This window comes from Coregonus lavaretus (genome assembly GCF_964263955.1).
Source record: "Coregonus lavaretus genome assembly, chromosome: 19".
In the NCBI taxonomy this organism is placed as follows: Eukaryota; Metazoa; Chordata; class Actinopteri; order Salmoniformes; family Salmonidae; genus Coregonus; species Coregonus lavaretus.
Genome location: NC_140006.1, coordinates 27356726 through 27379116, shown reverse-complemented (window position 1 = coordinate 27379116; position 22391 = coordinate 27356726). Strand labels below are relative to the sequence as shown.

Genomic DNA, 22391 nt, shown 5'->3' with positions numbered 1-22391 from the left:
CCAAAGAGCTCCATTTTGGTCTCATCTGACCACAACACTTTCACCCAGTTCTCCTCTGAATCATTCAGATGTTCATTGGCAAACTCCAGACGGGCATGTATATGTGCTTTCTTGAGCAGGGGGACCTTGCGGGCGCTGCAGGATTTCAGTGTTTCACGGCGTAGTGTGTTACCAATTGTTGTCTTGGTGACTATGGTCCCAGCTGCCTTGAGATCATTGACAAGATCCTCCCGTGTAGTTCTGGGCTGATTCCTCACCGTTCTCATGATCATTGCAACTCCACGAGGTGAGAACTTGCATGGAGCCCCAGGCAAAGGGAGATTCACAGTTCTTTTATGTTTCTTCCATTTGCGAATAATCGCACCAACTGTTGTCACCTTCTCACCAAGCTGCTTGGCGATGGTCTTGTAGCTCATTCCAGCCTTGTGTAGGTCTACAATCTTGTCCCTGACAACCTTGGAGAGCTCTTTGGTCTTGGCCATGGTGGAGAGTTTGGAATCTGATTGATTGATTGCTTCTGTGGACAGGTGTCTTTTATACAGGTAACAAACTGAGATTAGGAGCACTCCCTTTAAGAGTGTGCTCCTAATCTCAGCTCGTTACCTGTATAAAAGACACCTGGGAGCCAGAAATCTTTCTGATTGAGAGGGGGTCAAATGCTAATTTCCCTCATTAAAATGCAAATCAATTTATAACATTTTTGACATGCGTTTTTCAGGATTTTTTTGCTTTTATTCTGTCTCTCACTGTTCAAATAAACCTACGATTAAAATTATAGACTGATCATTTCTTTGTCAGTGGGCAAACGTACAAAATCAGCAGGGGATCAAATACTTTTTTCCCTCACTGTACGCATTTCACGCTGTGCCTTGGTCTGACCTGTCCTTAAACGAAGGTGACAACTACTTCCTGATGCTATGATTGTGTATGGTAATTAATACTTAACATTACAGCATTGCTACTGTCTTCACTATGCTATAAACATGATAATCAGTCCTCAATGTCACACGGCACCTATATTTCATTCTCCCCATTTTACTGCACAGATCATGTGAGAGAAATTACCTCGGCACTGTTATCAACGTAAAATTAGATTCTGTGAAGAACATGGGACCTACGGTTTGCATCAGAAAGACGTAAATCTACCCATACATTTCTTTCCCCACACTGAACATATACTGTACACTGAGTATACCAAACGTTAGGAACACCTTCCTAATATTGAGTTGCACTCCCCCTTTTGCCCTCAGAACAGCCTCAATTCATCGGGGTATGGACTCTACAAGGTGTCGAAAGTATTCCACAGGGGATGCTGGCCCATTTTGACTCCAATGCTTTCCACAGTTGTGTCAAGTTGGCTAGATGTCCTTTGGATGGTGGACCATTCTTGATACACACGGGAAACTGTTGAGTGTGAAACCCAGCAGCGTTGCAGTTCTGGACAAAAACCGGTGCGCCTGGCACCTACTACCATACCCCGTTCAAAGGCACTTAAATATTTTGTCTTGCCCCTTCACCTTCTGAATGGCACACATACATAGTCCTTATCTCAATCGTCTCAAGGTTTAAAAATCCTTCTTTAACCTGTCTCCTCCCCTTCATCTACACTGATTGAAGTGGATTTATCAAGTGACATCAATAAAGGAACATAGCTTTTACTTGGATTCACCTGGTCAGTCTTTGTCATGGAAAAAGCAGGTTCTCATAAATGCATGGGGACTTGTTTGTTGGAAACTGGCATATGGCACAACGTTAAAGCTTTTTTTGAATGATTAGCCTAAGTATTAGATTGATTGTTAGAGAGATTTATACATTTGGTAAAACACACTAGCACTGCATGGTTTGTATGTTATTGAGGTGTCAAGCTAAAGATATGTTTTAAGATTAACTTTCCCATGGCAAGCGCTAGAAATGCTCAAAGGCTACACTTCTGCCCAATGTTATCAAGTATAGCATGTCCAATGCATATTTGATGAGGCCGTGAGGGCTGGTTGGTGGGTTGCACTAGGGCCCGGGGCCCGGGGCCTTGGAGCGGAGCAGAGAGAGAGGCTAGTGCTAGCCAAGTGTTTCCCCTTTAAAACGCCACATTTGGAGATCTCCATCATCACAGCAGGGACGCTGTTAACACATTTCTCGGTCTGACAACATCTCAGTACCATTTGAAAAATAATATAAAGACAGAAATAACATAGTAACTCACATCTATTAGTTTTTTTCTTTCAGCAACAGCATTTCCCCAGCTGTGATGACAAAAACGATTAAACAGTGAATTGCTACTGCTTAAGGGCTATACTCTTAAATATCTACTACTTAACCATCTCTCACTGCTGCTCAGGACTTTATATCATTATGTAATGTTACATAAAACATCGTCACAACTGAGTACTGTTAATCTATAGTCTCTTTACTAAGAAGCCAGCCACAAATCCTTGGTTTACATTGGATCTCAAGAAACTCTGCAAATGATGACTCACCTAATATTGGCAAATGAACTGTCATGATTTGGGACTACTGCTCTGTCTCTGTTATAAGGGTAGTTCTAGAGCAGGGGTGGGCAAACCTTTTGGCTCGAGGGCCACATTGGGATTTTGAAATTCCATGAAGGGTTCAACATAGGGCTGCACAGATTTTCTTTTGACAGATTTGTTCGTCAAATTCAATTTGCTGGCCAGAAAAAGGACAGTTATTTTAAAATATATAGGTCCATTATCATTTCTACATACTTTCTATAACGTTTTAGATGTTCAACTGTGGCCTGAAGTGGTTTTTTAACCCAAAATAATAATTTATCTAAAGTTACAAAACCGACCACCCCTGTTCTAAAGTTTAAACACATCCATTGTAACATTACTGTATAGGCCTAAAACAGCTGTGACTGATTACAGTAATCTATGCAGAGCGGAGGTGACACCACAAACAAAAATGAGAGGGATTGTAAATATGCCACCATAAGGTGGTATATAACTTATACTGGCCAATATCATTGTGTTGTTTAGGGCTTAGTTTAGTCTTAATATAGCTGTCACAGGGGGAGATGGGTCTGGTAGAGAGACTAGCTAGCCCATAATGAATTATGCACTGACAGATTAACTGGGCACCACATCAAGAGCCAGCACACTATTAAAATTTGAACATACATGCTGTACACATTTGTTGCCACCTTATTTCCAGGACTTTACTTTACTGGTGTGTCGGTTAAATCTAAAAGAGTTCTCAGCGTCCATTTAGTGTCCAAGGGATAAATTTAGTGTCCAAGGGATTTAGTATCCAATATGGAATTAAATATTCACTAGACACCAGCCATTTCTAAACCATAATCTTGGTCCCATGTTGATATTCTCTAATGCTAAGGCCTGGTTTCACTGCACGTATAGGCTACTGTGTACATTCTTTCAGGTTAGACATGAATTATGTTGGCTTGTCTTTAATGTTAGTGAGATAAGTGATAAACTGTTGTGTGGGCTTTCTAAAGGGTAATCTGTCTTTGACGTAATGCTGGTTAACAGTGTGGTGCAGCAGCTGTCATAATTGAGTCTTAATGTAGAGATGAAAAGGCTTCTAAAGCTTTCACCAACTAGCCTAGTCCTCCATGAGGTCAGGTTCTTTCTAATGAATATTTTACAAGTATTAGTACTGGACAGATTGAAATACAGAGGCTCTTCGTCAAGTCAATTTACCACAGAACTTAGAACTACACTGGGCAGTAAAATAGTTAATAATTTGATGGGTGCTTAGATTTGTCCTGTTTCACACATGCACAAGTGTGTATTATACGTATGTGTAAAATGGAAATATGTTTTTTTTTGCATATCCCAACTTCCCCTGAGATACCTTCGGAGAGTGCGGTCCCGGCCAGGGTCAGCCATTATCAATGGCCACCCTGGAGCAATTAGGTTTAGTGCCTTGCTCTCAAGGGCACATCGGCAGATTTTTCACCTTGTTGGCTGGGTAATTCAAACTAGCCACCTTTTGGTTACTGGCCTAACACTCTAACTGGTAGGCTACCTGCCACCCTATGCTATGTTACAGTATTTCAAATGTACCTGAGCAGTCTGCAATATTGTCTGTAACTACTTGGGAGTACAGCAGTAACCGCATGATTGGTGCAGATGCCGGATCTTAATTTGACCAGTTTCTCACAGCAGGAGAATAATCCTGCAGCAACAGGACATTTTAATTATTGTGTGGATTTTAATTAATGGACATTTTTGTTGATCAATTTTAAGTTGGGGCAAATGTAAATTAGGGCAAGTGGAAATTACTACATTTAGAAGCCTTTTTAAACTTTGATTACACTACAAGTTTCCTGCAACAACAGGGTGATCAAATTAAGATCCTACATCTAAAGCCCCCTCATCAAACACACAGTACCACTGTATTGTTTTTGTGTGCTTGTCTGGGAGAAAATCAATGAGTAAGGCCCGGCCTGGTGAGATAGAGTTGGGCCTGACATTGACAGTGGCGTTCCATCCCACTGCCCTCCCTCCACATTGCACCTGGGTAATCTATCTATCTATCTGCTAGGCTAGGCTAGAGCCAGGCAGTCATCTTTGATATCTGGTGCTTTCCCCGTGATGTTTCCACCTGTGATCCCGCCAGGGGAGAGAGCGGAACAGTCCAGTCAAGCCATGTTATTAGAATTGTTTTTCAAATCACGTTGTTGGGTGGAGTGGGTTGCTTTTGGTTTATTCGTTGATGTTTATGTTCTTGGAAACATGTACATGACATATAATATAAAGATACTGTAGAAAGGATGGACAGAAATAATTAGATGAGGCTGCTGCTCATTTCCTGTGTTGGGCCTAATTTACTTAAATAGCAACAAAATATCAATTTAGTGTGAACATAATGTAATGATTTTCCCTGGCCCTCCCACAGGTGATAGAGTGAGGCAGCGTGCAGCAGCAGTCCAGCCCAGGCCCAGGGGAGTGACCGACCGAGCGGATGCCCTAGACTGTGCGGTAGGGGCGGCAGGCTCAACCATGACTCGGCTGATGTTGGGCCGGACCCTGGAGCGCATCTGCAAGGCTGTCCTGCTGCTCTGCCTGGTGCACTTTGTCATCATGATGATCCTCTACTTCGACGTCTACAGCCAGCGCTTCGACCAGATCTTCAGCCGCTTCAACAACGGCCGCAACGCCAGCCGCAACGGACACCACTACTACTACAACCTCAGCCGGCCCAATGCAACCTTCACCAGCTACCTGGCCACCGCAGACCAGCTGCTGCCCAGTGTACGACCCGAGGGAAACCACACGCCGCCAACTACCAAACCTATACCACCATGCCCGGAGATACCCCCTGGTCTGGGTAGGTGATAATCCCCCTTTACACTAATGACTAATGAAGTGCCTTTTGCACATTAGGGTGCCGACCCGAACCATACTCAAATCAATTTAAATTTGATTTGTTACATGCTTCGTAAACAACAGGTGTAGACTAACAGTGAAATGCTTACTTACGGGCCGTTCCCAACAATGCAGAGATAATTATTTTAACTAAATAATAGAAAAGTAAAACACGTAATAATAAAAGTAATAATAAATACACAATGAGTAACGATAACGTGGATGTATACACGGGGTACCGATAACTTGGATGTATACAAGGGGTACCAGTATCAAATCAAGTAAAATTGTATTTGTCACATGCACCGAATACAACAGGTGTGGACCTTACCGTGAAATGCTTACTTAGGAGCCCTTAACCAACAATGCACATTTTAAATAAAGTTGGAAAAAAAGGCTAAATAAACTAAAGGAAAAAGAGTAAAACAATAAAATAACAATAGTACTGGTACCGAGTCAATGTGCAGGGGTGTGGGTTAGTCGAGGTAATTGAGGTAATATGTACACGTAGTTAGGGGTAAAGTGACTATGCATAGATAATAAACAGAGAGTAGCAGCAGCTTATGTGAAGAGTGTGAAGGAATGTGAATGTATGTATGTGTGTTTGGGTGGCATCAATATGTGTGTGTGTGTGTGTGTGTGTGTGTGTGTGTGTTGGAGTGTCAGTGTAGTGTGTGTGAGTGTGTGGTTAGAGTCCAGTGAGTGTACATCGAGCCTGTGCAAAGAGTCAGTGCAAAAAATAGTAATAAATAAGAATAAAATAAGGGGGTCAATGCAAATAGTCCAGGTATTCATTTGATTAACTGTTCAACAGTCTTATGGCTTGGGAGTAGAAGCTGTTCAGGAGCCTTTTGGTCCCAGACTTGGCACTCCGGTACCGCTTGCCGTGCGGTAGCAGAGAGAACAGTCTATGACTTGGGTGGCTGGAGTCTTTGACCATTTTTAGGGCCTTCCTCTGACACCACCTAGTATAGAGGTCCTGGATGGCAGGAAGCTCGGACCCAGTGATGTACTGGGCCGTACATACTACCCTCTGTAGAGCCTTGCAGTCGGATGCCGAGCACTTGTTATACCAAGCGGTGATGCAACCAGTCAGGATGCTCTCAATGGTGCAGCTGTAGAACCTTTTGAGGGTCTGAGGTCACATGCCAAATATTTTCAGCCTCCTGAAGGGGAATAGGCGTTGTCGTGCCCTCTTCACGACTGTGTTGGTGTGTTTGGACCATGATCGGTCCTTAGTGATGTAGACACCAAGGAACTTGAAGCTCTCGACCAGCTCCGTTACAGCCCCGTCGATATTAATGGGGGCGTGCTCGGCCCTCTTTTTCCTGTAGTCTGCGATCAGCTCCTTTGTCTTGCTGACGTTGAGGGAGAGGTTGTTGTGTCTCTGACCTCCTCCCTATAGGCTGTCTCGTTGTCATCTGTGATCAGGCCTACCACCGTTGTGTCGTTTGCAAACTTAATGATGGTGTTGGAGTCGTGCGTGGCCATGCAGTCGTGGGTGAACAGGGAGTACAGGATGGGACTAAGCACGCACCCCTGAAGGGCCCCCGTGTTGAGGGTCAGTGTGGTGAATGTGTCGTTGCCTACCCTTACCACCTGGGGGCGGCCCGTCAGGAAGTCCAGGATCCGGTTGCAGAGGGAGGTGTTCAGTCCCAGGGTCCTTAGCTTAGTGATGAGCTTGGAGGGCACTATGGTGTTGAACGCTGAGCTGTAGTCAATGAACAGCATTCTCACTAGGGCTGTCCCCGACTAAAACAAAATCTTGGTCAACCAAGAGTCGTCTGTTCTTTCGACCAATCAATTGGTTGACATTTTTAAACGTGTATTTTTCCATATATAGACATCCTATGTGTATTAATCAAATCGACTATATGCACTGAGCTTGTCTGATGCTTTAAGCGTGCTATTTGATGAAGTAATTAAGACACAGAAATGACTACAGGGAGTCCAAGGATCTGCTCTTAGACCTGCAGCTCGATAGTGGTTATACAACATTTACATTTGAATCATTTAGCAGACATTGTTGTCCAGAGCGACTTACAGTAGTGAGTGCATACATTTTTCATACATTTTCAACTCTGGCTTTGCAATTGCCATGCTCTACAAACTGAGCCACACAGGACCCAAGGCTGCTATACTGAGCCTACTAATGATAATTACATTACTTATTATTATGATCATCATACTTATTATTATAATGATGATCATAATAATAATAGTAATAATAACAATAAGGAGATCAAGAAAAAGGAGGGTTGTTATTATTATTGTTATTATAAATATTATTTTTCTGACAGAGAGGCTGTTCTAACGGAAAAAAAAGTGTCAAGCCTTTATTACAGCAGAGAAAAGATTAAAAACAGCCGAATTTGTGAAATTGCTTATCAGACATGTTGTGGTTGCGTGAGACTTGCTGCTCATGGAATCAGTAGGCTATTAAACAAACACTCAAACAGGTAACAGAAGCAGGATCTGTCTTATTTCTGTAGATACAGTATACATGTACACTACCAGTCAAAAGTTTGGACACACCTACTCATTGAAGGGTTTTTCTTGATTGTATATATTTTTTTACATTGTAGAATAATAGTGAAGACATCAACACTATGAAATAACACATATGGAATCATGTAGTAACCAAAAAAGTGTTCAAAATATATTTTATATTTGAGATTCTTCAAATAGCCACCCTTTGCCTTTATGACAGCTTTGCACACTCTTGGCATTCTCTCAACCAGCTTCATGAGGTAGTCACCTGGAATGAATGCATTTCAATTATCAGGAGTGCATTCTTAAAAATTAATTTGTGGAATTTCTTTCCTTCTTAATGTTTTTGAGCCAACAGTTGTGTTGTGACAAGGTAGGGGGGTATACAGAATATAGCCCTATTTGGTAGAAGACCAAGTCCATATAATGGCAAGAACAGCTCAAATAAGCAAAGAGAAACGACAGTCCATCATTACTTAAAGTCATGAAGGTCAGTCAATACGGAACATTTCGCTATGATGAAACTGGCTCTCATAAGGACCGCCACAGGAATGGAAGACCCAGAGCTACCTCTGCTGCAGAGAATAAGTTCATTAGAGGTACCAGCCTCAGAAATTGCAGCCCAAATAAATGCTTCACAGAGTTCAAGTCACAGACACATCTCAACATCAGCTCTTCAGAGGGGACTGTGTGAATCATGCCTTCATGGTTGAATTGCTGCAAAGAAACCACTACAAAAGGACACCAATAAGAAGAAGAGACCTGCTTGGGTCAAGAAACACGAGCAATGGACATTAGACCGGTGGAAATTTGTCCTTTGGTCTGGAGTCCAAATTTGAGATTTGTGGTTCAAACCGCCGTGTCTTTGTGAGACGCGGTGTGGGTGAACGGATGATCTCTGCATGTGTAGTTCCCACTGGGAAGCATGGAGGAGGAGGTGTGATGGTGTGGGGGTGCTTTGCTGGTGACACTGTCTGTGATTTATTTCGAATTCAAGGAATGCTGCATCAGATGACCTGACCTCCACAATCCCCTGACCTCAACCCAATTAAGATGGTTTGGAATGAGTCGGACGGCAGAGTGAAGGAAAAGCAGCCAACAAGTGCTCAGCATATGTGGGAACTCCTTCAAGACTGTTGGAAAAGCATTCCAGGTGAAGCTGGTTGAGAGAATGCGAAGAGTGTGCAAAGCTGTCATCAAGGCAAGGGGTGGCTATTTGAAGAATCTCAAATATAAAATATATTTTGATTTGTTTAACACTTTTTTGGTTACTACATGATTCCATATGTGTATATTCATAGTTATAAATTAATATAATTTTTATTAGTGTTGCACTATTGTTCTTACGTAATACAGTGAGGGAAAAAAGTATTTGATCCCCTGCTGATTTTGTAAGTTTGCCCACTGACAAAGACATGATCAGTCTATAATTTTAATGGTAGGTTTATTTGAACAGTGAGAGACCAGAAAAAATTCCAGAAAAACGCATGTCAAAAATGTTTTACATTGATTTGCATTTTAATGAGGGAAATAAGTATTTGACCCCCTCTCAATCAGAAAGATTTCTGGCTCCCAGGTGTCTTTTATACAGGTAACGAGCTGAGATTAATCTCAGCTTGTTACCTGTATAAAAGACACCTGTCCACAGATGCAATCAATCAATCAGATTCCAAAGATTGTAGACCGACACAAGGCTGGAATGGGCTACAAGACCATCGCCAAGCAGCTTGGTGAGAAGGTGACAACAGTTGGTGTGATTATTCGCAAATGGAAGAAACACAAAAGACTGTCAATCTCCCTCGGCCTGGGGCTCCATGCAAGATCTCACTTCATGAAGTTGCAATGATCATGAGAACGGTGAGGAATCAGCCCAGAACTACACGGGAGGATCTTGTCAATGATCTCAAGGCAGCTGGGACCATAGTCACCAAGAAAACAATTGGTAACACACTACGCCGTGAAGGACTGAAATCCTGCAGCGCCCGCAAGGTCCCCCTGCTCAAGAAAGCACATATACAAGCCCGTCTGAAGTTTGCCAATGAACATCTGATTGATTCAGAGGAGAACTGGGTGAAAGTGTTGTGGTCAGATGAGACCAAAATGGAGCTCTTTGGCATCAACTCAACTCGCCGTGTTTGGAGGAGGAGGAATGCTGCCTATGACCCCAAGAACACCATCCCCATGGAGGTGGAAACATTATGCTTTGGGGGTGTTTTTCTGCTAAGGGGACAGGACAACTTCACCGCATCAAAGGGATGATGGACGGGCCATGTACCGTCAAATCTTGGGTGAGAACCTCCTTCCCTCAGCCAGGGCATTGAAAATGGGTCGTGGATGGGTATTCCAGCATGACAATGACCCAAAACACACGGCCAAGGCAACAAAGGTGTGGCTCAAGAAGAAGCACATTAAGGTCCTGGAGTGCCCTAGCCAGTCTCCAGACCTTAATCCCATAGAAAATCTGTGGAGGGAGCTGAAGGTTCGAGTTGCCAAACGTCAGGCTCGAAACCTTAATGACTTGGAGAAGATCTGCAGAGAAGAGTGGGACAAAATCCCTCCTGAGATATGTGCAAACCTGGTGGCCAACTACAAGAAACGTTTGACCTCTGTGGTTGCCAACAAGGGTTTTGCCACCAAGTACTAAGTAATGTTTTGCAGAGGGGTCAAATACTTATTTCCCTCATTAAAATGCAAATCAATTTATAACATTTTTGACATGCATTTTTATGGATTTTTTTGTTGTTATTCTGTCTCTCACTGTTCAAATAAACCTACCATTACAATGATAGACTGACCATGTCTTTGTCAGTGGGCAAACGTACAAAATCAGCAGGGGATCAAATACTATTTTCCCTCACTGTATAACCATATGTAATTTCAGTAGCACAGACTGATGGACTGTGCCATCCCCACGTCCTCCGCCATGAATTAGTCCACTCAGACAAGCGCAAATCAGACAGGTGTCTTGTACACCATTATTTTTTTTGTATTTTTTTTGCTACTGATCGACTAAAGAAATCTCGGTCAACCAACAGCCTATCGACCAAACAATCAACCAGTTGACTAAATGGGGTGAGCCCTAATTCTCACGTACAGTGGGGAAAAAAAGTATTTAGTCAGCCACCAATTGTGCAAGTTCTCCCACTTAAAAGATGAGAGAGGCCTGTAATTTTCATCATAGGTACACGTCAACTATGACAGACAAATTGAGAGAAAAAAAATCCAGAAAATCACATTGTAGGATTTTTTATGAATTTATTTGCAAATTATGGTGGAAAATAAGTATTTGGTCACCTACAAACAAGCAAGATTTCTGGCTCTCACAGACCTGTAACTTCTTCTTTAAGAGGCTCCTCTGTTCTCCACTCGTTACCTGTATTAATGGCACCTGTTTGAACTTGTTATCAGTATAAAAGACACCTGTCCACAACCTCAAACAGTCACACTCCAAACTCCACTATGGCCAAGATCAAAGAGCTGTCAAAGGACACCAGAAACACAATTGTAGACCTGCACCAGGCTGGGAAGACTGAATCTGCAATAGGTAAGCAGCTTGGTTTGAAGAAATCAACTGTGGGAGCAATTATTAGGAAATGGAAGACATACAAGACCACTGATAATCTCCCTCTGTCTGGGGCTCCACGCAAGATCTCACCCCGTGGGGTCAAAATGATCACAAGAACGGTGAGCAAAAATCCCAGAACCACACGGGGGGACCTAGTGAATGACCTGCAGAGAGCTGGGACCAAAGTAACAAAGCCAACCATCAGTAACACACTACGCCGCCAGGGACTCAAATCCTGCAGTGCCAGACGTGTCCCCCTGCTTAAGCCAGTACATGTCCAGGCCCGTCTGAAGTTTGCTAGAGTGCATTTGGATGATCCAGAAGAGGATTGGGAGAATGTCATATGGTCAGATGAAACCAAAATAGAACTCTTTGGTAAAAACTCAACTCGTCGTGTTTGGAGGACAAAGAATGCTGAGTTGCATCCAAAGAACACCATACCTACTGTGAAGCATGGGGGTGGAAACATCATGCTTTGGGGCTGTTTTTCTGCAAAGGGACCAGGACGACTGATCCGTGTAAAGGAAAGAATGAATGGGGCCATGTATCGTGAGATTTTGAGTGAAAACCTCCTTCCATCAGCAAGGGCATTGAAGATGAAACGTGGCTGGGTCTTTCAGCATGACAATGATCCCAAACACACCGCCCGGGCAACGAAGGAGTGGCTTCGTAAGAAGCATTTCAAGGTCCTGGAGTGGCCTAGCCAGTCTCCAGATCTCAACCCCATAGAAAATCTTTGGAGGGAGTTGAAAGTCCGTGTTGCCCAGCGACAGCCCCAAAACATCACTGCTCTAGAGGAGATCTGCATGGAGGAATGGGCCAAAATACCAGCAACATTGTGTGAAAACCTTGTGAAGACTTACAGAAAATGTTTGACCTGTGTCATTGCCAACAAAGGGTATATAACAAAGTATTGAGAAACTTTTGTTATTGACCAAATACTTATTTTCCACCATAATTTGCAAATAAATTCATTAAAAATCCTACAATGTGATTTTCTGGAAAAAAAATTCTCATTTTGTCTGTCATAGTTGACGTGTACCTATGATGAAAATTACAGGCCTCTCTCATCTTTTTAAGTGGGAGAACTTGCACAATTGGTGGCTGACTAAATACTTTTTTCCCCCACTGTAGGTGTTCCTTTTGTCCAGGTGGGAAAGGGCAGTGTGGAGTGCAATAGAGATTTTGTCATCTGTGGATCTGTTGGGGCGGTATGGGAATTGGAGTGGGTCCAGGGTTTCTTGGATGATGGTGTTGATGTGAGCCATGACCAGCCTTTCAAAGCATATCATGCCTAAAGATGTGACTGCTACGGGGCGATAGTCATACTTTTTACATTGTCCTACTGTGGCTTTAACCAGGCTAATAAAGTTATTACAGCTCATCTTCGTTATTCAATCTGAACAAGGGGATTTAGTAATAGGTAATTACTTTAATTAGTATAGTGTGTAGTAATCTGAAAATAGATGTCAGAGGAATAGTGACCTGCATTTGTTCGAGCAGCAGACTCTCGGGCAAACGTTCTATTCTAAAACGTGGTGGATTGTCACGATCGTCATATGGAACAGACCAAGGCGCAGCGTGATGAACAAACATACTTTAATTAGTTAAAGTTTAAACACAATACAAAAACAAGAAACGACTCGTGAAGTCCACGGTATCAATGACCGAACACGGAACAAAAACCCACAAACACAAAGGGAAAACAGACAGTTTAAATATGGCTCCCAATCAGAGACAACCAGCCAACAGCTGACACTCGTTGCCTCTGATTGGGAGTCACTCAGGCAAACATAGAAATCAACAAACTAGAACCCCCAACATAGAAATAAACACATAGAATAAACACACCCTGGCTCAACAAATAGAGTCCCAGAGCCAGGGTGTGACAGTACCCCCCCCTAAAGGCGCGGACTGCGACCGCGCCTCAACTAAACAAAACAGGGGAGGGCTGGGCGGGCATACCTCCTCGGCGGCGGTTCTGGCTCCGGCCTTGACCACCACCCTCCAATACACCCCCCATAGCGCCCCTGGTCCAGTCTGGCCCCGCCGGCTGGAGCCGAACTGGACTTAGCAGGAGCGGTTAGCTTCAGCTCCATCGTGGAGCAGTTGACCGGTACCTTACCAGGCACCGGTGACCCAGGCACGGGTTGTGCTGGACTGACGACGCGCATCCCTGGCTTGGTGCGTGGAGGAGGGACGGGCCTTACCAGGCTGACGACTCGCACCCCTGGCTTGGTGCGTGGAGGAGGGACGGGCCTTACCAGGCTGACGACTCGCACCCCTGGCTTGGTGCGAGTGGCAGGAACAGGCCGGGCCGGGCTGGCGACGCGCACCGTAGACTTGGTGCGAGTGGCAGGAACAGGCCGGGCCGGGCTGGCGACGCGCACCGTATACTTGGTGCGAGTGGCAGGAACAGGCCGGGCCGGGCTGGCGACGCGCACCGTATACTTGGTGCGAGTGGCAGGAACAGGCCGGGCCGGGCTGGCGACGCGCACCGTATACTTGGTGCGAGTGGCAGGAACAGGCCGGGCCGGGCTGGCGACGCGCACCGTAGACTTGGTGCGAGTGGCAGGAACAGGCCGGGCCGGGCTGGCGACGCGCACCGTATACTTGGTGCGAGTGGCAGGAACAGGCCGGGCCGGGCTGGCGACGCGCACCGTATACTTGGTGCGAGTGGCAGGAACAGGCCGGGCCGGGCTGGCGACGCGCACCGTATACTTGGTGCGAGTGGCAGGAACAGGCCGGGCCGGGCTGGCGACGCGCACCGTATACTTGGTGCGAGTGGCAGGAACAGGCCGGGCCGGGCTGGCGACGCGCACCGTATACTTGGTGCGAGTGGCAGGAACAGGCCGGGCCAGGCTGGCGACGCGCACCGTATACTTGGTGCGAGTGGCAGGAACAGGCCGGGCCGGGCTGGCGACGCGCACCGTATACTTGGTGCGTGGAGCAGGGACAGGCCGGGCTGGGCTGTCGACGCACACCGTAGGCTTGGTGCGTGGAGCAGGGACTGGCCGGACTGGGCTGGCGACGCACACCGTAGGCTTGGTGCGTGGAGCAGGGACAGGCCGGACCGGGCTGGCGACGCACACCGTAGGCTTGGTGCGTGGAGCAGGGACTGGCCGGACTGGGCTGGCGACGCACACCGTAGGCTTGGTGCGTGGAGCAGGGACAGGCCGAACCGGGCTGTGGAGACGGATAGGAGCCCTGGAGTGAAGAGCGGCCACAACCCGTCCTGGCTGAATGCCTACCCTCACACACTCTGTGTGAGGCATCCGCACAGGACGTACAGGGCGGTGTATCCGTAACCTGGTGGCCTCCAGAATCCGCCCCTTTTTTGCCTCCGTCAGCCCCGTCGTCCATGCCGTGTGCCCCCCCCTAAACATTTTCTGGGGTTGCCTCTCGACCGCCCGACGACGACCCTGATCACGCCGTTGCTCCTCTCTACGGCGCGCCTCCACCGTCTCTTCTCCCGGCGCTTCCTCCCATGTCCAGCCCAAGAGCTGCCCCTGGACACGCTGCTTGGTCGTTGCATGGTGGGTTTTTCTGTCACGATCGTCATATGGAACAGACCAAGGCGCAGCGTGATGAACAAACATACTTTAATTAGTTAAAGTTTAAACACAATACAAAAACAAGAAACGACTCGTGAAGTCCACGGTATCAATGACCGAACACGGAACAAAAACCCACAAACACAAAGGGAAAACAGACAGTTTAAATATGGCTCCCAATCAGAGACAACCAGCCAACAGCTGACACTCGTTGCCTCTGATTGGGAGTCACTCAGGCAAACATAGAAATCAACAAACTAGAACCCCCAACATAGAAATAAACACATAGAATAAACACACCCTGGCTCAACAAATAGAGTCCCAGAGCCAGGGTGTGACATGGATGGAATGTTTACTCCAATTATTGTAAAAGCTAGTGTTTCTGTAGGATTTTCTGGCACGCCCGGGTGAAACATACAATGGATTTAATGTCAGTACTCTCCCCTGTAATATTTCATCTAAAGAAACACCTGTAGTCCAAATCGCTGACTAACACAACAGTATTCTTTCAAATACAGGAAAACAGAGTCAACTAAGATATACAGTTGAAGTCGGAAGTTTACATACACCTTAGCCAAATACATTTAAACTCAGGTTTCATAATTCCTGACATTTAATCCTAGTAAAAATTCCCTGTTTTAGGTCAGTTAGGATCACCACTTTATTTTAAGAATGTGAAATGTCAGAATAATAGTAGAGAGAATGATTTATTTCAGCTTTTATTTCTTTCATCACGTTCCCAGTGGGTCAGAGGTTTACAAACACTCAATTAGTACTTGGTAGCATTGCCTTTAAATTGTTTAACTTGGGTCAAATGTCCACAGGTACACCTCAAATTGACTCAAATGATGTCAATTAGCCTATCAGAAGCTTCTAAAGCCATTACATCATTTTCAGGAATTTTCCAAGCTGTTTTAAGGCACAGTCAATTTAGTGTATGTAATCTTCTGACCCACTGGAATTGTGATACAGTGAATTATAAGTGAAATAATCTGTCTGTAAACAATTGTTGGAAAAATTACTTTTGTCATGCACAAAGTCGATGTCCTAACCGACTTGCCAAAACTATAGTTTGTTAACAAGAAATTTGTGGAGTGGTTGAAAAACAAGTTTTAATGACTCCAACCTAAGTGTATGTAAACTTCCGACTTCAACAGTAGTTGTGTGGTGTTTGAGTTATTCCTATCCTTTCAGGCTTCCAGCATACTTAATTTAAAGCTATTGCAATACGGGATCCCCATTTACCTTTGTAAGAATTCCCATTATCAGCAGAAAACCTTCTCATTCACTACAATGTCATTGCGAGGCCTTTCCTGTTCATTATGCCATTAGATATGCATGTGAGCACCAGGCCTTTGCCACCCAGCTCCTGCTAATGAGTTTTAAGTAGAGCTCTAGAGGGAGTTGTGGGGAACCAACTCTTTGTCTCATGACCTTCCACTCCTATGCATTCTCTTCCCTTGTATTTCTTTGGGTTGAGGTTTCCCCTGAGTTTTCGGTTGTTGACTGGGACGTCTTTGGGAGCCACATCAGCACTTCTGAGTGGTTGCCATTCACGCCACAAGCATACACGCACGAGCATTCCCCCACACATACATGCATGCACACACACCCTCCTGCCCGACCTCAATGAGTGGTTGATGGACTTGCTCTAAAGCCTGTTACAAAGCCTGGGCTTTACCACAATCCAGTGTATTGTGTGTCATTGCGAATAACATAGCTCCAACTTTGACTTTCATTCATTACCTCATGTAATGTCCAGCTAGATAGATGCAAGCAACGAGCTGTGTTATGTTGTTCTGTTCTGTTTACCTCAGCTTCTCTCAGATAATCACTTTCCTACACAGCTGTCTGCCTGGAGAAACTGCAGTAGTAAGGCTTAAGTAGCTTATCTTCTGTTGTCTGGGTGGCTTGATAGAGCTGTTTTAATGACCCCACTATGACAAGCTCAAAGTGGAAGAAATTAACAAGATGATTGGGTTATCAAGTTGTGGCTGAACTGTGTTCTTGCTGAGCTAGGCCTATTCGGAAAGTGTTGTCACACTTTCATACCGGATGCTTCTGTTGACCAAGTATCATGGATCTATAGTTTGGGCCTAAATGCAGAAATTATTACTATTTATACAAATTATGGTAATTGAACCAACCATTTAATATCAATACATTTGTTTATCTCTATAAGTCCAGTTGATAGCCTACATTTTTGGATGGAGAAAGAATGTGTTGTCGTCAACCAATTATCTTGTATGTCAAATTCCCAAATCAGAATAAGGGTTCATTAGCCAGATTAATTTGAATCAACTATTCATAGAGTACATAATGCATTTTATTACCAGGCCTCTAATTTGACTATTTCTATTGCATTAGATTTGATATCATGTTGTGACTGCCTGGTCTTTCCCTAGCATGGAGGGAGAGGAGGCTGCATGGTGTTGTGCATCATGGCCAGCCCAGGTAGCTAGCTGCCTCCCTGCCTCTCTCCTCTCAGTGATGGAGTAGGTGCCTGGGTGCAGACAGAGCCAGAGACTGAGAATGCCTCTGTTTTTGTCACAGCCAGGTGCAGATAGATAGATGGTGGTTGAGTGTAGAGGGAGGGAGGCCCCAGGGAGAGGAGGCCTTGGCCAGGGGAAGATATGGGAGACTCCATTCTCCAACCTCCCAACCCAGCTGACAGGTGCTACTTGTGTTGAGGCCGGGGGTGGGCGTCCATTCCATCTCCCTCTCCCTCTCCCTCTCCCTCTCCCTCTCCCTCTCCCTCTCCCTCTCCCTCTCCCTGTCTCTCACACTCTTATCTCTCTCTCTCTCTCTCTCGTGGGCGAGGAGGAATTAATGTCAGTAAGTCAGCTGTCAATGCAGGTCTACGAACTCCGCAACCCCTAATGGAACAAATTAAGAAATTGTAATGGCAAAATGTCTCTTCTCCGTGACAAAGGAAATAACTTTCGTGGTGGCAGCATGTTGGAATATTTGCACCACAGAGTTGCAGAGAGAGCAGCATTTTATGAATGCTGGAATAGTACCCACTCAGTGCAGTGCTGGTGTTGTTTAGCCCATGTTAGGGTTTATTAATTTCTCTCTTTTTACTCGATAACGCCCTCAAATCCCCTTAACTCATATGTTGCCATGATTTGGAATAGATGGGAAAGAGTGAGTTGTCTACTTTAGGTTCAAAACTGAACTTGAACACACACCTACAGTATGCTCAAGGAGCCTTTGTGCTGAGGTTATTGTCATAATAACTTGGTCTTCTCCTCCTGTCTTCAGAAGCTCACAACCACTGATCTGTGTAGAAAGAGGTTACACTTCCCTGCTGTACTAATACTAAGACCAGTCTTAGTGCCGCTGGGTGCTGGACCAACCTTAACGTAGCATGCTGCTGGGTCTTCAGTTCAGTCTGAGGTGACTGAGACTTGGTCCAAACAGAGGAGACAGCTCCAGTCCTTTTCCCTGGCTTTTCATTTGGATTTCTCCTGTGGGATCACACCAATCACTGCTGTGGAAGTGTTGCTTTCTGAAGGAGGAGCACTGCTCAGAGAGAGAGAGGGTAAAGTTAATGCTATGGATGGCTGTTTGCTTAGCACGTACAATAATTACCAGGTCTGAGGTTGACCTATAGCCTATATGTACTGGGAAGTCAGTTGAACAAAGCTGTTACACTGCTTTGAGAAAGGACACTGTTGTACCGGAATGTCTACCTGGTTCCATCAAATCCAAATAAACTAATGTACTTTTTCTGTGCTTACACAGTGATGGTTTTCAGATCTTTAAAGCTTTTACATCTGAATTTAGCTTGCAGGCCAAAAGTTGTCATACTGCATTACTTTGGGGTTCAGTGCATGGCACCATATCCGGCATACATACGCCCATACAGTAGATTCACCACTAAAGCTCTCAGTATAGGTTATAGTGAACCCATTAGCGATGGTCCCTCCCGCCACAGTACAGCACAGTATACGGTAAGTGACTGCTGTTTTGCACTTCAGGCAGGAAAAGGAGAACACTCTCTTTACTTATTCATCCTCAAACTTCTCCTGCCTCTTTCATCCTCTTTTCCCTCACTGTTTTCCCGTAATAATGGGGGTGTGACTCTGGGGTTTTGCATTTATTCACGTGTTTCCTTATCTGGGGCTGGGACTGGGGTAGGGCAGGGTAGCTCTGAGGATGAGGGCTTCTCTCAATAAGGAAGGAAGGTATTAATACCTGCTGAGCATCACCCATTAACCCCCCAGCCTCCCACCTGCTACCTTCCACCCCTCAACCCCCCCAGCCTCCCACCTGCTACCTTCCACCCCTCAACCCCCCCAGCCTCCCACCTTCTACCTTCCACCCATCAACCCCACCAGCCTCCCGCCTGCTACCTTCCACCATTCACCACCCCTTAACCCCCTAGCCTCCTCCCTTCTACCTTCCACCATTCACTACCCCTTAACCCCCTAGCCTCCTGCCTTCTACCTTCCACCATTCACCACCCCTTAACCCCCTAGCCTCCTGCCTTCTACCTTCCACCATTCACCACCCCTTAACCCCCCAGCCTCCCACCTCCCACCTGCTACCTTCCACCCCTCACCACCACTCAACCCCCCCAGCCTGCTACCTTTCACCCCTCACCACCCCATAACCCCCCCAGCCTCCCGCCTGCTACCTTCCACCATTTACCACCCCTCAACCCCCCTAGCCTCCCACCTCCCACCTGCTACCTTCCACCCCTCACCACCCCTCACCACCACTCAAGCCCCCCAGTCTGCTACCTTTCACCCCTCACCAGCCCTCAACCCCCCTAGCCTCCCGCCTGCTAACTTCCACCACTTACCACCCCTCAACCCCCTAGCCTCCTGCCTGCTACCTTCCACCATTCACCACCCCTCAACCCCCCCAGCCTCCTGCCTTCTACCTTCCAAATGCTCAGTGAATATTCAGTTCATGATGCAGTGTATTTAATGAGCACCCTCATACAAGTTTAATACAGTAATGTTGAAAAGGGGGCTGCACGTTTGTGTTAAGAACAATGGTATGTTATGGGTGGCTAGAAAGAACACTTTGTGTTTTTAGGAGTGTGGTCTCTTTGAAACTATGGTCTCTGTTTAGGGTGTCCTCTCTTCCTAGAACAGAGAATAGTGGAAGTATGGGGCTATTATGAGTTCTACCAGAAAGTCAAAGTCAATGTTTCATCTATTCATCTGTTCCATCCACTAACATTCCATATGAGTAAATACTGTAACGGTTTGTAAGGGCTTCCTGGAGCAAACTAAGACCATCATCGATATCAGCCTAGACGGTGAATTTGGAAGCGGGTCATGTTATGACATATGTACTGTAAGAAAAACAACTGAGAACAGTTTGTTATCTCCGCTCAAACAGCAATGTGTTCAATAATACTGTGACTGTCAATTACCCTGCGAGACATCCTTACGACCCTGACAATGACACTAATGTGCTCTGGACACCATAATAGCATAGCAGGCACTTTAACTGTATATAAATGAGATGGTTTCCTATCCTCATCCTATCACAGCCAAAGGACAATCTTGTTGTGATTAACTTTTGTCCTGCCCAGATGCTTTGTGGATTCAGTAAATATACGTATCCAGATATTTAATGGGGCGTCGGTATTAAGATTGTCACATCAGGTCAGTGTCGTGGAGAATAGTGGACACAGAATCAATGAACACCAAAGCGAGGCTCCGGGTTTGTGCATCTGGCGGGGATAGAAAATAGCTTCCATCCCCTCCGTTCCTCCTCCACTCCCAGGCAACCATTAAGATGTGCCCGGACTAACTAGTTGAACCGCTTGCTCTCTAAATTATAAATGACAAAACAGAGGCATGAAATTGTCATCTGCAAGGCTACAGAATTGTTTTCGTCTCTAAATGCACTAAAGAGGAACAATGGGTACATATTGAAGATGCGCATGCTCATCCCCAGAAACTTTTTACGTATCTATTTTCAAAGGATAAAGCTAAGAACATTAACAACTTTATAGTTAAGAACACTTTAACAATATGGAAGAAAATTAAACGTATTCCCTAAACACAACCCTATGAAACAATCCTTGGATAGCTTTTCAGAATTCACCAATAAATTGGTCCACATGGAAAACTAAAGGCATAGAAACCGTAAATTACTTTGTAATAGGAAATACATTTATTTCCATGACAGCATTAAAAAGTAATTTTGGACTGACCAATGTAGATAGTTTCAAATAAAAGCAACTTAAAAATGTAATATCAAGACATTTCGATTTGAAATCTTTTGGACATCAGAGCAATCTTGAGGGAATCCTATTTAAGTCAGAAAAGGATATTCATATGATAGATAAGATATACTAAACCTTGCAGAGAGCCTATCCAACTGACAATATCTTAGAAAAAATCTAAACAATTGGTACCAAGACTTGAAGAGAATTTACACTTTTGTGGGAAAAAACTCATTCTGATTGGCTGGGCCTGGCTCCCCAGTGGGTGGTGCAGGGGGCAGGTACGGGGCGTACCGGGCTGGGGACCCGCACCACTGGTTTGGTGCGGGGAGCAGGTACGGGGCATACCGGGCTGGCGACACACACCACTGGTTTGCATTTTAATGAGGGAAATAAGTATTTGACCCCCTCTCAATCAGAAAGATTTCTGGCTCCCAGGTGTCTTTTATACAGGTAGCGAGCTGAGATTAGGAGCACACTCTTAAAGGGAGTGCTCCTAATCTCAGCTTGTTACCTCTATAAAAGACACCTGTCCACAGAAGCAATCAATCAATCAGATTCCAAACTCTCCACCATGGCCAAGACCAAAGAGCTCTCCAAGGATGTCAGGGACAAGATTGTAGACCTACATAAGGCTGGAATGGGCTTTAAGACCATCGCCAAGCAGCTTGGTGAGAAGGTGACAACAGTTGGTGCGATTATTCGCAAATGGAAGAAACACAAAAGAACTGTCAAGCTCCCTCGGCCTGGGGCTCCATGCACGATCTCACCTCGTGGAGTTGCAATGATCATGAGAACGGTGAGGAATCAGCCCAGAATTACACGGGAGGATCTTGTCAATGATCTCAAGGCAGCTGGGACCATAGTCACCAAGAAAACAATTGGTAACACACTACGCCATGTGGGACTGAAATCCTGCAGCGCCCGCAAGGTCCCCCTGCTCAAGAAAGCACATATACAGGCCCGTCTGAAGTTTGCCAATGAACATCAGAGGAGAACTGGGTGAAAGTGTTGTGGTCAGATGAGACCAAAATCGAGCTCTTTGGCATCAACTCAACTCGCCGTGTTTGGATTAGGAGGAATGCTGCATATGACCCCAAGAACACCATCCCCACGTCAAACATGGAGGTGGAAACATTATGCTTTGGGGGAGTTTTTCTGCTAAGGGGACAGGACAACTTCACTGCATCAAAGGGACGATGGACGGGGCCATGTACCGTCAAATCTTGGGTGAGAACCTC

General features: G+C 45.3%; 1 protein-coding gene across 1 annotated transcript in view; it reads left to right on the top strand.

Moving 5' to 3' along the window:
• The window catches only part of LOC311146866 (beta-1,4-galactosyltransferase 2-like), a 164174-nt gene that overhangs the window by 14016 nt on the left and 127767 nt on the right, over positions 1–22391 (top strand). The window contains exon 2 of the mRNA XM_084183481.1: positions 4879–5310. Coding sequence (XP_084039607.1) covers positions 4983–5310 — 328 coding nt within the window. The 5' untranslated portion in view covers positions 4879–4982. The remainder of the gene's footprint in view (positions 1–4878; positions 5311–22391) is intronic.